General features: G+C 40.3%; 1 protein-coding gene and 1 pseudogene across 1 annotated transcript; both read left to right on the top strand.

Annotated features, from left to right (window-relative positions):
- The first annotated feature begins 7,992 nt into the window (after positions 1-7,992).
- LOC128298056 (pickpocket protein 28-like) lies at positions 7,993-11,074 on the top strand. The gene is made up of 5 exons (XM_053033787.1): positions 7,993-8,114; positions 8,200-8,475; positions 8,555-8,981; positions 9,060-9,592; positions 10,843-11,074. The coding sequence occupies exons 1-5, from the start codon at positions 7,993-7,995 to the stop codon at positions 11,072-11,074; spliced, it is 1,590 nt and encodes a 529-aa protein (XP_052889747.1).
- Positions 11,075-11,645: 571 nt separating this feature from the next.
- On the top strand, positions 11,646-13,556 carry LOC128299298 (pickpocket protein 28-like; annotated as a pseudogene).
- Positions 13,557-14,205: the final 649 nt, after the last annotated feature.

The following is a 14,205-nucleotide window of genomic DNA, read 5'->3' on the forward strand; positions in this document are numbered from 1 at the left end:
ATGGAAAAAGTGCATAATAATATCTAAAACCACGGAGAAACTATAACGAACAACAAACTTTCACATCGTGGACATGGAAATTTTCAAACCCTAAGGAAGAGGACAGTGTAGTAGTACTTGTAACTGGCAAATAACCCCAAAGAAACTTTTAATATTTGGATAACAAAGAATTTAAACCAACTACGCTCTACGAGCTTTACGACGAATTCACTGTCGCACAGCGGATTAGACTCGCCAGGCTTCGTTGGGCTATTCACGTCATGAGAATGACTCCGGACGACCCATCCTGTGAAATCTTTTCCAAAACTGTTTAATACTGTCGTACACTTTATTCACAAGTGTTTCTCACTAGCCACGAAGAGGCTCGAATGAACGCCGACACGTGCTTTTATGCTCTCGGTCGTCAACCCAGCCTCTCCGGTGCAGCGATGCTCCAACGCTGCTTCAGGCTTCTTCGGGATCTACGAGTCGACGGCCGCGCTCTCTTTTGAGAAACACCGCAATCTCGATCGGCTGGGTATAATTAATTAATTGATTGATTTATTTTTTTATTTATTTTTTTACTATTTATGTCAGTTTATTTATGTATATGTCAGTTAATATGTTATATGTCAGTTTATTTATGTATTTATTTATTTATTCATTTATTTATTTATTTATTTATTTATTTATTTATTTATTTATTTATTTATTTATTTATTTATTTATTTATTTATTTATTTATTTATTTATTTATTTATTTATTTATTTATTAATTTTTTTATTTATTTAGTTATTTATTAAATTATTAAAATACTAACTGTATTTTTTTGTAACTGCCGAGGCTGAAACGAAACCCCAATACTGACGAAACCCGCGTTCGAGAGGAAGATGCTCAGAATGATTATTGGCGCCGTATGTGTGGAAGGACAATGAAAGAGCCGCTACAATGATGAGCTCTAGGAGCTCTACGACGAATTCACTGTCGCACAGCGGATTAGACTCGCCAGGCTTCGGTGGGCTATTCACGTCATGAAAATAACACCGGACGACCCAACCCTTAAAATTTTTTTAGATCGTCCACATGGACCTTAAAGGCGTAATAGGTTCAAATTAAGATGAAATAATGGTGTTCATGCGGCTGCCAGAAAGGCCGGGATAATAGATTGGCAGACGACGGCGGTCGGCCGGTTGTAGCGTCGGATAAGTAAATAAGTAAAGATATGTCTAATGTTGGAAACATTACATTACACAGTAAAAAGTGCTAACAAGTGTCCGAAATCTTAACAATTTAAAGTCTTGACCTATGTCTGAACATATACCTCTCCTCAAAAATCGAGTTCCTGCCCAACTTCCCTTAAATAAGAACAAACATAAATGCGAAAAGTATCGATTAATGGTTGACGCAGTAGATGAGCTACCATTTCTAGCCACCAGAGAGCTGTCATTTAATTGTAGATACGATAAAGGAGACATAAGTATATTTTATGTATTATATCTATCGTACACCTTCCAAACTTGAGGGAATTCAACTCTCTATCGCCATGTCAGGATTTGCTTGATATAAAAAAACGTCTTCACAAGTCAATGGCTTGCACCTCGAGGCCTTTTGCCTGAAGTAATGGATTGTTTATGCTAATTAATTAGTATTGATTTGTACGCACTAACATTCCACCAAACCTGGTATCTTGGCCACGCTTGCGATACGCTAACCGGCAACTAGTTAACCCCGATCGGCTTCCGTATAATTAGCGCACACCCGGCAAAACACTATCGAAAACCGAAGCGAACCAAACAAACAACAGCTCAGAATTAAGCTTCTTTTTTTCGCAATTTACCAAGCACAGATAGAGAGCGACAATGAGGAAACAAAAAACAAAACTACAAGAGCATAAATTTTATTCCCGCTGTTAATTAATAGGAATCATTACTTACCCAAACCCCGTTAGCGGAATGCTCCGGTTTGGGATTATGCTAATGATTTTGGGTGATTTTTTTTTTCGTTCCTACTGAATTCTCTCCTTACCCAGATTTATTCCCCAAGCGGGCGAAGGTTTCATTGGCCCTGTCGATTCCGGGTGGATGCCCGGTGAGACGAATAAAGACATTTATCTTTTTGCGATTCGTAATCGTAATTTTCACGTTTAAAACAACCGTAAAGCTTGCTATTTCGGAAAGGTTCCGCTGAGGATTCTGCTCGAATGTGATAAAGTGGCCATTTGTTTTTTTCTGTTCCATACTGTTCGGTTCAGTTCATTCTGCTTGCTGGACGAGTTTTGTTTGATTTCGTAACTAGTTCGTAACCTTACACTGGGCAAATATTAGCATCATCATAACGCTACGTGGATGCGGAAAGGTCCCAGGTGGTCGTCAATATTGGAACAGTCCACACAGTCGTACGTTCGTTTGCTTTCCATTCTTTGGAACAGGGAAAGATTGTTTGCCGTGCCAACCGAGCCATTTTCAACGCCCTAGCAAGGTAGTTCGATTTTTAACTTCGTTTGAATGTTCGTGACCTGTTACAATGTTTAGGACTTAGCTGAAAAAAAATGAAAATAAATGATGCATTCTAACTTGATAATATGATTCAAATTGTGTTAATTCCCTATATTTTTTTTAATCATTTGTTTGTACAGCATCCGACATTATCAGGTAGTTGAACATTCACCAACATGTTTCCTAGTTCCTAATGCTGATGAATGACCAGCAGCAACCTCCCCGTTCCCGACAAACATGGTACAAGAGATTAGCCTTTTCTAAATACGGTGCTTAAGCGGGACCCGTTTCAACAGATTAGCACCCTAATGAATTCGAGCTGAGCTTTTTCGTTGAGCAGGGATGAGTAAAAGTTTTGGCTGGTATTGACAATTATTCTACTGCTGCTGTGTGTGTATGTGTGCTCATTGGTGATAAAACTTTTACACACGCAAATCATTTCGCTTAGGATAATCCTTTTCGATCAAAGTTTGCTGATAGAATTTATTTGCGTTTGCTGAAGGATATTTTCGGCAACATTTAGCTAACTAAAGATTGATAAAAAGATGGTAAACGTTCGTCATAATCGTCGAGAGAAATAGTAACGTGATTTATTTGAAGACATTTACAAAACAAACATTTTAAAAACATTAAAAGATAAAGTTTTTTCTATACCCTTATAAATATAAAAACTTTATAGCGCTATAACTTAATGTTTTAGTCAAAAGGTTTGGCTGCTCACTTAAATTGGAAGATGATTTATATTATACATCTAATAGCAATTTTTCAAATTTTAAAGCTAAATGGAAAAAGAGCATCAAAATATGTTATTTAAAGCTTTGTTTAGAACCTTTACTACCTTTTATATATGTATAGACAGTCCCTGAGATACGCGGATTCGGAGATACGCGGTTTTTGAAAATTTGACAGCTGAACAGGTTTATAGCACAAAATCTAAGCAAAAAGGTTAAAAAATTGGTCTAAAATACCTGTTTTTGTCATATAAAACAATTCTTTCTAACGTATTTTAATGTATTCTTTATAAAAATCACCTGATTCGCTGAATAATTCAAGTACAGAGAAGGAAACCGACTCTGTGACTTTGAAGTATAAACGAAATTTCACCAGGATTCGAGTTACGCGGATTTTTCCCAGATTATAGCGGTCCGCTATAATAGCACATCTCGGAGACTGCCTGTATATTCTGTTTGGTATAAAACTGAACGCAATTAATTAAACAGTATTTTCAATTTTTAGTAATTTATCGTTTTTTTTTTATTCTATACTAAACATAATGCCTTTGTGCGCAAAGCTATAAGTACAAAGAACTGAAACATGTTTAATTAATTACTTTCATTCCCATCTGTACCACAAATCTGCACCGACTCCACCGCATTGTACGCTTATCATCTGCCAGATAAGCACTTTGCACGTGGCACAAGCATTTAATGCCTCCAACAAACAGTGTGAAAATTTTGAAAATTTACATTCTAATAAGCTTTCCTTACCCATTCGTTACAGAATCCAATCATTTCCATCCAATCTTTGCTATCGATAGCACGCAAAAATTCGCTTTTCCCGCTTTCCATCAATTAGCCAAAACATTGCCATCAATCACAATCTGCTTAATTAAGCAACGCACCACACGATTCCAGCGACGGTACCAACGCTAACGCACCACTCCAAAGCTTAGCGCGTGCGGCAAAAACTTTCCGAGCCTTTTCCCGGTATCAGTGGAAATCAGTGCTGGAATTACTACGGCACCATTTTCCCTGCAAACAGCGCGAGCCGTACGCGAGACGCGTGGTATTTACAACCCGTGCACCAGCCGATTCAGGCCGGAAAAATGAAGTTCGTTAATCAAAAGCAAACATAATTATCGGTATCCGGAAACAAAACGAACTTTCGATCCTTCACAAACAGCGTATTGCTTTGCGTTTGATTTGTGGAACAGTGGGCACATTAGGAGGCATAAATTAGATTTATTAACTCAATATGCAGCAAGCAACAGCAAAGGAAGTAACAGTTTAGTAGTTGGTCTTTTTAGAAAAAAAAGATATTTTTAACATGGAAATGAAACAAATTATGTGTAAATTAATTTTTTGTCTTAATGATTATAACAAGAAAAGTTTGATAAAGAGCAGCAGTTATTTAAATAACAAGAAAAAATATTTTGTACTTAAACGTTTGTTCCGAAATCCTTACCATAATTCTCATCTAAACTGGATGTAATATTATAGGATAAAGTTTATCAAATTTAATCAAAAACGATTGCTATAATTTAGAAAAATTTCTTTCTGGTTACAAATTGCTGAGTTGTTTAATTCTTGTAATAAAACTAATTGAATTTAGTGCATTCAAAATAAAACCTTTATTCAATACATTTTATATCAAAAATAAAACAAAATTCTCAAGAAAGTTTCATTTTCTATAACAATTTAAAATCAACACTACGCGTATAAATCGAGTGTCATTCATGTTTTCTAAAGCATATTGAAAATAGTTTTTTAATACAATGTATGATTTAACGAAAATAAAAATGGTTTTACATTTAAACGTTGCGTCAATGAATTAAATTATTTTTCCTGAGTGATCCTGGAGAACTGAAACAAAGATAGTGGATAGTTTTTCATTATTTCTGTACATATTCCCAAAAGAAGGTAATTCATTACTTAAAATTCGATAAAAACCAATCATTCTCACCTTCCACACCGAACTATTCCAACTCCAAGAAAGATACTTATTTATTCGCTTCACATCCACTGCAGACACCACCATGGCGAGGCGTTTATGAACTAATTTTCCATTCAAAACGGCAATCATCTAACATTTCCACACTTTCCACACAGGAAATCTCCCGTTTTCACTTTTGCTTCACCCGCATCATATCGGTGCATTGTCCTCGAACGACCCGGTACATTTCAAGCGGAAGAATTTTCCCGGAGAATGTTTCAATGCTTGTGTGAGTTGCGGATCCACACGTCGCTACACAGATTGGGCAACCAGCATAATGGTACCGTGCCAGTTGCATCCACATCCGGAAAATCAGCTCTACCTTCCCGGCTTATTCCCGGTGGGAGTAGAAAGAAATTGTGTTGTTTCAGAGCGAGAAAACTTTGCTTTTGCGTATGAGCTTAACCGAGCACGGAACCTTGTGGGGTGAAGGGATATTATTAAATTACAAAATCTTTTCCACCTTCTCGCAGTGTACAATTCGTGTTGTGTGCCTGTTTGATTTGCAGTGTGATGTTGTTGTGGTAACTAAAGCAATTTATTGCTCTCGTTTTGGAATTTCGGGAAAAGGATGCATCTAGCAGGCACAATAAGGGTTGATTTTCAAAATTCTAACTGACAGTTGGATGTCATGTTTGGTAGTGTGGCTGTCATAATTTATTACTGTTTGTTAACTTGTTACTATTATCAGACCATTCCTTATACTGTAAGGACTATATTTTTCCACAACTCGTTCTGCTCTACCGCATAGACCCATAAATCTACCATAAAGTATTTTCACATACATATATTTAGAAGATAAAAATTCGGGACCCCATTCCGAGACTATATTCGACCGAATGAACGTTCGATAATTTTTAATTTCTGCTGATGGAGAAAATAATTGTTGCAAACGGTTGCGCACTCAATCTACCAAACCCATAAATTGAAGTACCTTTATCGCCCCGTCGGTAGCTTACCGGAGATGCATCTCCACCCGCGCTCCAGTGCGCAACCGAAAGGGAGCACGATCCGGGAGCAATATTACATTCCACCTCAAAACTTCCCTTAGACACGGTTTAAAACCGAGCATTATATAGCATGCGGGAAGTGTTTGGGCCAACGAAGAAGAAAAAAAAAACACACACGAAAGCACTGCCAATGGGGAAAAACTACGGAACCGTGAGATTGGCAATAAATTACCTGAACACAATTAGCTCCCGCATTCACGTCAGCCGAGTAGAATTCATTTCACTTATATTCTCAGTTCGTTACTGAGGTTTTCGTGTATGGCGAAAGCGTGTATGGGGAGGATGTGCTGGGCTGTTTTTTTGCTGCTGCTGCTGCATTCATTTTACACAATTTAAGATTTAAACACTCCATTTTCGGTAATGCCTCGCGGGAGCGCTAGAACCAGAATTCATAGCGACGTGCCGCAATAGATCACTCCGCTACCGCGACGGTGCAATCTGTAACGTGCTGTCAGGTAATGTGCAACTTTAAAGCACAGGGTGCAATCAAGCGCAATGAGTTGGTTGGAATAATGGGAATGTGTTTTCTTTTTGTGTATTTGGAAATTGCATCTTGCTTCAAAGCTGCTACATTCGATTAAAATAGTAACAGAAAACAATCAAAAAGCATTTGCATTTGGACTAATGAAAAAGGTCCTTTCATTTGGTGAAATAGGTTCTAACGATATATTATATTTTTATTTTAATATTAGATTAATTAAACATTAACCCAACTACATGAGGACAACCGATTGAAAAAGGAGCGAGACATTGAGATTGATAGAGCTATTAGTCAAAAAATATTCACAGCCTCAACTGAAGAAGTTTTCAGTTAATATGTCAGGACATTATAGTATTAGGTAATAGCTTTTCTTATTTTGCAAAAAAATTGTCATTGCTGAACCGAAAGAATAGTATTATTCTTCCTTTTTTAAGTTTATGCTGAAAGTTACAGCTCTACGCAGCACTTCTTTGTAAAGAACATTTTAAACGCCTAAAGGTATGCAATGTTATGTAACGTGAACGCTAGATACGTATCCAACCGTTTTACGCGTTTTTTTATTTTATTTGTTCATATATTTACTTTATAAATAATTTTGAAACACTGAAAATAATGTTTCTGTAGTTTTCGGAGTCCTTACAGTACAATAGATCAGAACATTATATAACGGCAGAATAATTTAACTCCAAAAATTGATGTGAATAAAATACAGCGTTCAAGCCAAAATGGTCGGTCCAACAGTTCTAGAGTGAAATATTCAACTTTATGCATAACAACGGGGTTGTCAACCGAGATCTAAAACTAAAGCCCTGTCCAATTATCCTTAAGCTCTCCTAATTAGCAAAACCGCACAGCCGTCATCCACGAATTACATAAAAGCAATCATATTCATGGTGATTGCATACTGTCAGGCGTTGTCATAACGACGTGTAGACTGATACACTTGCGTCCTATCTGCTTCAACAAATTATTTGACGCAGGTGTGTAATTTAGCCACTTTAAACACGTACAAAAGAAATATGTAAACATATCACACCATTTGATGTTTTAATGATGTTAAAAAATAATATGCTAATTCAGCAAATCGGATGACACGTTAGTGTGGTAAAAATCAATAATTTATTCCACTTTTCTCAAAGGATTCGGGAAAACCATTCCTCAAAACAGCTGATATGCCACTCCTAATCCATTTCGCACAAGTCACGAACACTAACTATTGTTAGTTTGGGCCATAGTGAAGTCACCATGCTCTACGACCCGGTCAGTTTGGTGTGAAAGTTGCACGTGAGCACTACAAATTTCCCGGCCCCGAAAATGTCAATTCGGGCAAAGGTAATGTCTGCCAAAGTTGGCGCATTGTTTGAAGAATACTGTTCCGAAAGTTCGGTCCATGGTGTGCGGTTTTTTGTTGGCAACCAGAGAAGTGCCTGTGTTAAGTAAGTTGAGACAAGCCACGGGTAGGGACAGTTTCGAATGATTATTGGTAACATTTTGTGTACTCCACGCTTGTGTATTCTGCAGACTAACTTGGTTGGGTGTGTTCATTCTCTCGCTCGTCGGATGTGGCGTAATGATACAGCAAGCGTACAATAAATGGGACCGCACACCGGTCATCGTGACGCTCTCGGAAGTGCCAACGCCCGTGTGGGACATGACCTTTCCCGCCGTTACAATCTGCCCGGAGATAAAGGTGCTGAACACACAGTACAACTATACGCGTGAATTTGAAACCCTGCAAAGCGAGTGGTACCGAAACAAAGGCAAGCAGAACAGGACGTATACGGTAACCGAGGAAAGGTGCGTATTTTTCTTCGCCTGCATAAACAGCCGAAAAACTAATCATGAGATTGCTTCGGTAAAAATAAAAACAAATCAGTATCGGAAAGATGAAAGCCATCATCCATCACTGTTCGGGCATTTACAAGAACGAGAAGAACTTCATATTTAACTTCAACCACGTGCCCGAACCGCAGCTGGTGGACTTTCTGAAGAATGTTTCGCTCGGCCGCCGGAGCGTGTTCACCATGTGCAGTTCGACCAGCGATGCCCGATGCACTAGCTACATGCAGGTGACAGTCACGAACGAAGGCATTTGCTACTCCTTCAACATGATCTCGCAGCAGCAAATGTTTCACCCGGAGGTCCTGCACAACGAGTACAAATATTTGGACCGATGGGAGGACGAAGCGTTGGGTGGTGAAGGCCCAGCCGAACCACTTCTAAAAGTGGCCGGTTCCGGCCTGGATGCTGCCATTGGCTTCAACCTAATCCATTATCCGCTCAAAATTGATACCTCTTGTGTGGTAAGTAATATCGCGCAACTATTTCTCGGGCGGCGTGTGCGTTTACAACCTCCTTGCCATCTTCCCTTCTCGGCAAAGCGTGGCCGTGGCTACAAAGTCCTCATCCACGAGCCGACCGTGTATCCCGATCTGTCCAAGCGCAACATACGACTGTCGGTTTCGCAAACGCTTACCGTCGTGCTGAAGCCCAACATTATGATGACCGCACCGGAGCTGTCGAGGTACAGCGCCCAGAAGCGCCAGTGTTACTTCGCACACGAGCATCCGTTGCAATTCTTTCGCCATTACAACCAGGACAACTGCGAGCTGGAGTGCTTAACGAATTACACACTGCGGCGGTGTGGTTGCGTCCATTTCTCCATGCCACACGCAAACGGAACGCGCGTGTGCAAGTTGGAGGAAGCGCACTGCCCGGCCGATGCACGCGGCGTGCTCTTTATACGCAAACAGCATCGCAACGGTACGGAAGATTACTTGCAGCAGTGCGACTGCCTGCCGGCCTGTTCCTCCGTACGGTACGATCTGCAGATTACGCAGGATTCCCACACGGAGGAGCGGGAAGTGCGTACCTCCATCGAGACGGAGGTGGAACTGCAGGCAAGGCTTCAACTGTAAGTAAATTAATCATTCTATGGCTCTTGAACTATTTCGGGGTGGTTTGGGTGTAACCATCGAAGCTCTGAAAGAGCTTATCATCAAATATTTGTCATGTTTTAACCGGCGCTATAAAACGATAAATTTGAGGAAATTAAAATAATGTCTAAATTGGACTTGGACATTGAGTCGGGTTGGTACTTAATGCATACAGGCAGTTCCCGAAATACATACTTACCGATTTATTAGGCGCTAAATCGCTACACGGTCTAGCGCTGTCTTCTGCCAACCCATTATCCCGTACGCATTTACGCCATCTTTTCATCTCAATTTGGGTCTACCACGCCTGCACTGTCCATTTAGAAGACCTAAAAGGACCTTACGTGTTGGGTCGTCAGGTGTCATTTTCATTTGGCTTGGATTGGACAAAGCCCATGTCAGTCCATCAGTTTTGGACAAAGTCCATGTCTCAGAACTACATACAAATCTTACAAATCTCTAAATCTCAATGGAACTATGACTAAGTCTCCGAGATACACTATTATAGCGGACCGCTCTAATCAAGGAAAGATCCGCATATGTCTAATCGTGGTGCAACATCATTTATACTTCAAAGTTGCAGAGTCGACTTCCTTCTCTGCTCTTTATTCGGTAAAGTGTTTGACAAAGGAAGGCATTTTCAATCAATTTTTCACATGTTTGCCTAGATTTGGTGCTATAAACTAATTCAGCTGTCAAATCTACAAATCTAGAATACGTTAAAATTATTTTAAAACAAATGTTTTATAAAACAAAACATGGTTATTTCCACCAAATTTTCATTTTTCTACTTAGATTATGAGCTATAAACCTGGTCAGCTGTTAAATTTTCAAAAACCTTGTATCTCCGTATCCGCGTATCTCAGGGACTGCCTGAAAATTTGACAGCTGAACTAGTTTATAGCACAAAATCTAAGCAGAAAGGAGAAAAATTGGTCGAAAATACTAATACCTGTATCTCTGAATCTGTATCGTGAATTTGAATCTGAAGAAGTTTCGTGTGTCTCGGGGACTTAATCAGCATTTCAGACATATTATCCTAATCCGTTTTATTATGCAGTGCTATAAAATAGTACCACTCATAACAAAGTGCAGTGTTCAGTAAATTCTAGTAAAAATTCAAATTTGCTAATAGCTTTAAAATATATTAACAAATGACAATACATAATTAAATACAAAGAATTAATATATCGAGACAAAAAAACACCTGATTGTTCTGTCTTTTCAGCCCAGTGTACTCAGTGCTTCAGGTGTACTATCAAGACACTCACTTCATACCGGCACAACGGTCCGAGCTGCACGGACTAGTAGACTTCTTGGCAAACTGTGGTGGTCTGTTGGGGCTGTTTATCGGCGTCAGCTTGCTGAGCATAGTGGAAGCAATCTACTACATTGTAGTGCGTCCAATATCGTTTCGAAAGCGTAAAACAGACAACGGGGAAGGCAACGAAATTTGCTGAGGGAAATGAAGGAGAAGCATTAATCACTTGCACTTTATCAAACGATAATTCGTATAAAAACAGTAAGCAGTAATAGTAATTTCCATTTAACGTCCGAAGGGACCTTAAAAACTCCCAGTAGTTGGAGAATATGCAAAATTTTCTGAATCGTTTTATTGTTCTGAATAAAAACAAAACCAATGGTGATTGCATTTAACGGAACGCACTTTCATTGATCCGTTAATTAAATGGAAATATCGTTCATGGTGTACCTGCTTGTTAATAGTTTATATGCAAATTTTATGCAAACACAATCATCAACTACAGTTTCCTTCTGCCTCGGTGGTAGTTACATATCTGTTTTTGCCGGTACGAACAGCTTATTACGTTCCCCGCATCGTGTAGCTGCTGTAACAAAAATAATTGCTACCTGGTAAGGACATTCCAGGGAACGCGCATAAGGACATCATGATATGTAGAAACATGAACTTGCAGGTATTTACACCAGATAGGTTCCTTGGACGGATTCTCGTGATTAGTCCGTTGGTTGCCGCCATCCGAGTGCGAGTGCATTCGTGTGTTCCGTGTCCATATGCGAACCTTTCGCCGAAGGTTGCGCCGCTCGGTCAGGGCGGAGGTGTTTCAAGAGTACTGTGCCAACAGTTCCATCCACGGTGTGCGTTACTTCGATCGAGATGAGCGAACTACCTGTGAAAGGTAGGCGATTCCAATGAGAAGTACCCATTGCCAACGTCTTTACCGTGTGCTCCGTGCCGTTTCCGTTCCCCTTTCTCACAGATTCTGGTGGCTGGTGGTCTTTCTGCTCTCGATGGCCGGATGTGGCGTAATGATTTACAAGACGTACGTGAAATGGAACCAGGTTCCAATCATTGTTACCTTTTCGGAGAAAACCACACCGGTGTGGGAGATGCATTTTCCCGCTATTACCATCTGTCCCGAGACGAAGATATCGATTGCAAAGCTCAACTTTACGGCCGAAGTTAACGAGCTGAAGGGAATGTTGCATTCTGAAAACAGTACAACAAGTGAAGATTTGTAAGCATTGAGTGCGAACAGTGTTTTTGAACAGGTTTGAAACACTTATACCTCTTATTCATTAGAGTCGGACAAATTAAAGCTGTGTCGCAGCTGTGCAACATTTTTTTCCATGACATCAACAACTGGATAAAGTACATCAACGGCACGGATGATAATGTGGTTGGTATATTAAAAAATTTATCTCTGACGCGAAGGGAAACGGTCGTACTTTGCCTTTATGGGGATCAGTACACGTATTGTCTAGATTATATAACCGAAACAATTACGGAAGAGGGCATTTGCTACACCTTCAATATGCGGCCGGAAAGTGAGATATTGCGCAAAAGCTCCCTACATGCCGAGTACAACTATACGGAGGATTGGGACTATTATTTGCAGTATATAGAACGCGACGAACCGCTGCCACTGTACGCCCGAGGTGCCGGATTGCATGCTGGGCTTGTACTGTTTCTAAGGCATTCTAAGCAGAACACCGACTATATGTGCACGGTATGTACGAACAGTCGTTTGGCCGACGTGCGGTTTTGCCTTACGGCAACCTTCTTGGCACCTCTCTTCACAGGGATTCTCGCAAGGATACAAGCTGATGATACACGACCCGGACGAATATCCGCAGGTGTCGATGCGCAACATGCGCATACCACTCGGCAACGAGATCTCGATCGCGCTGAAGCCGCAGATGATCGTCACCTCGCAGTCAGCCGCTGACTACAGCTGGGAGAAGCGGCAGTGCTTCTTCAACCATGAGCGCCACCTGCGCTTCTTTCAGATCTACAATCAGCCAAACTGCGAACTGGAATGTTTGACGAACGTGACCCTCGAACTGTGCGGATGCGTACGCTTTTCCATGCCGCGTGCTAACGACACGAAGGTGTGTCCACTGTCGTTGTGGCGTTGTATGAACAGTGCGAAATGGTTCATGCGACCGGTGAATCAAGAGACACGGCCACCCCATAATCCAATCACAGACATGGTCGAGAGATGCAACTGTCTGCCGGCCTGCAGCTCGGTGCATTACGATGTGGAGGTTACGCAAACGTTGCTCGATATGGAAAATTTCTTGCGAGCAAACAAACACCTAAAACAGGACATGTTCGACGAGTATGCACGATTAACCCTAGCGTCCGGTGTGCGTCAGTAAATGTAACAAAACTGTACATCTTTCCGTTGCAGATTCATGCTAACCACGGTGGCAATCTACTTCAAGGAGTCGTACTTCATCACATCGAAACGGTCGGAGCTTTATGGTTGGGTTGACTTTCTTGCAAACTGTGGCGGACTGTTGGGACTGTTTATGGGAGTGAGCATTCTGAGCCTGCTGGAGATATTTTACTTCCTCACAATACGCCCATTTTCGGCACGCAAGAAAATTCACGCTACTGAGCAGCGAAAGCCGAATGAGGTCCACAACTCCTTGCTTGCCGTTGTGACGAAAATAGATTAGGACGAGAAAGTGTGTTAATTTAGTGTGCATTTTAGTACTTACTACTATATTTCACTGCACTTGAAATGAACTGCAATAGCCTCATCAGTAGCCTCACATTACAAATATTGAATTATTAAAGCTCCGTAAAGATTCATACTCCAATTCGAGTCGGAAGAAAATTTCTTGAAAGTTCATGGCTTTAGATAGTCTAATAATTCACAATTTTTGAGGTTTTTACAACAAAATGGCTTAATAATTGCCTCGCCATTTTCCTTGTTAAGCTGATGTACTACAACTTTACGATAAATAAAAAGATACCACAATAGCAGCTGTCGGATATTTCTGGTTTGTTATCAAGTATCAAGTCAAGATTCCAAATTCCAGTAAGGAAACTACAGGATCTCCGGTGTAGTTTTAATAATATGTCCATGCCGAAGGCGTATGGATAATACTGAGAATTCAAAAGTCGAAAGTCAACAATCTAAGACATTTTCTATGATTGTGGAGATTGCCTTTGATGGTGATAGAAAGGAAGCTACGGGCTAGGATGTCTGATGTAGTTCTCATAATATGTCTGTTCCAACGGCGTATGGACGATATTGAGATTCTGAAGTCTAAGAAATTTTTGTTGATGCTTGTCGAAGTTTTCTTTATTGAGCTCCTTCAT

This window comes from Anopheles moucheti, chromosome 2 (genome assembly GCF_943734755.1).
Source record: "Anopheles moucheti chromosome 2, idAnoMoucSN_F20_07, whole genome shotgun sequence".
In the NCBI taxonomy this organism is placed as follows: Eukaryota; Metazoa; Arthropoda; class Insecta; order Diptera; family Culicidae; genus Anopheles; species Anopheles moucheti.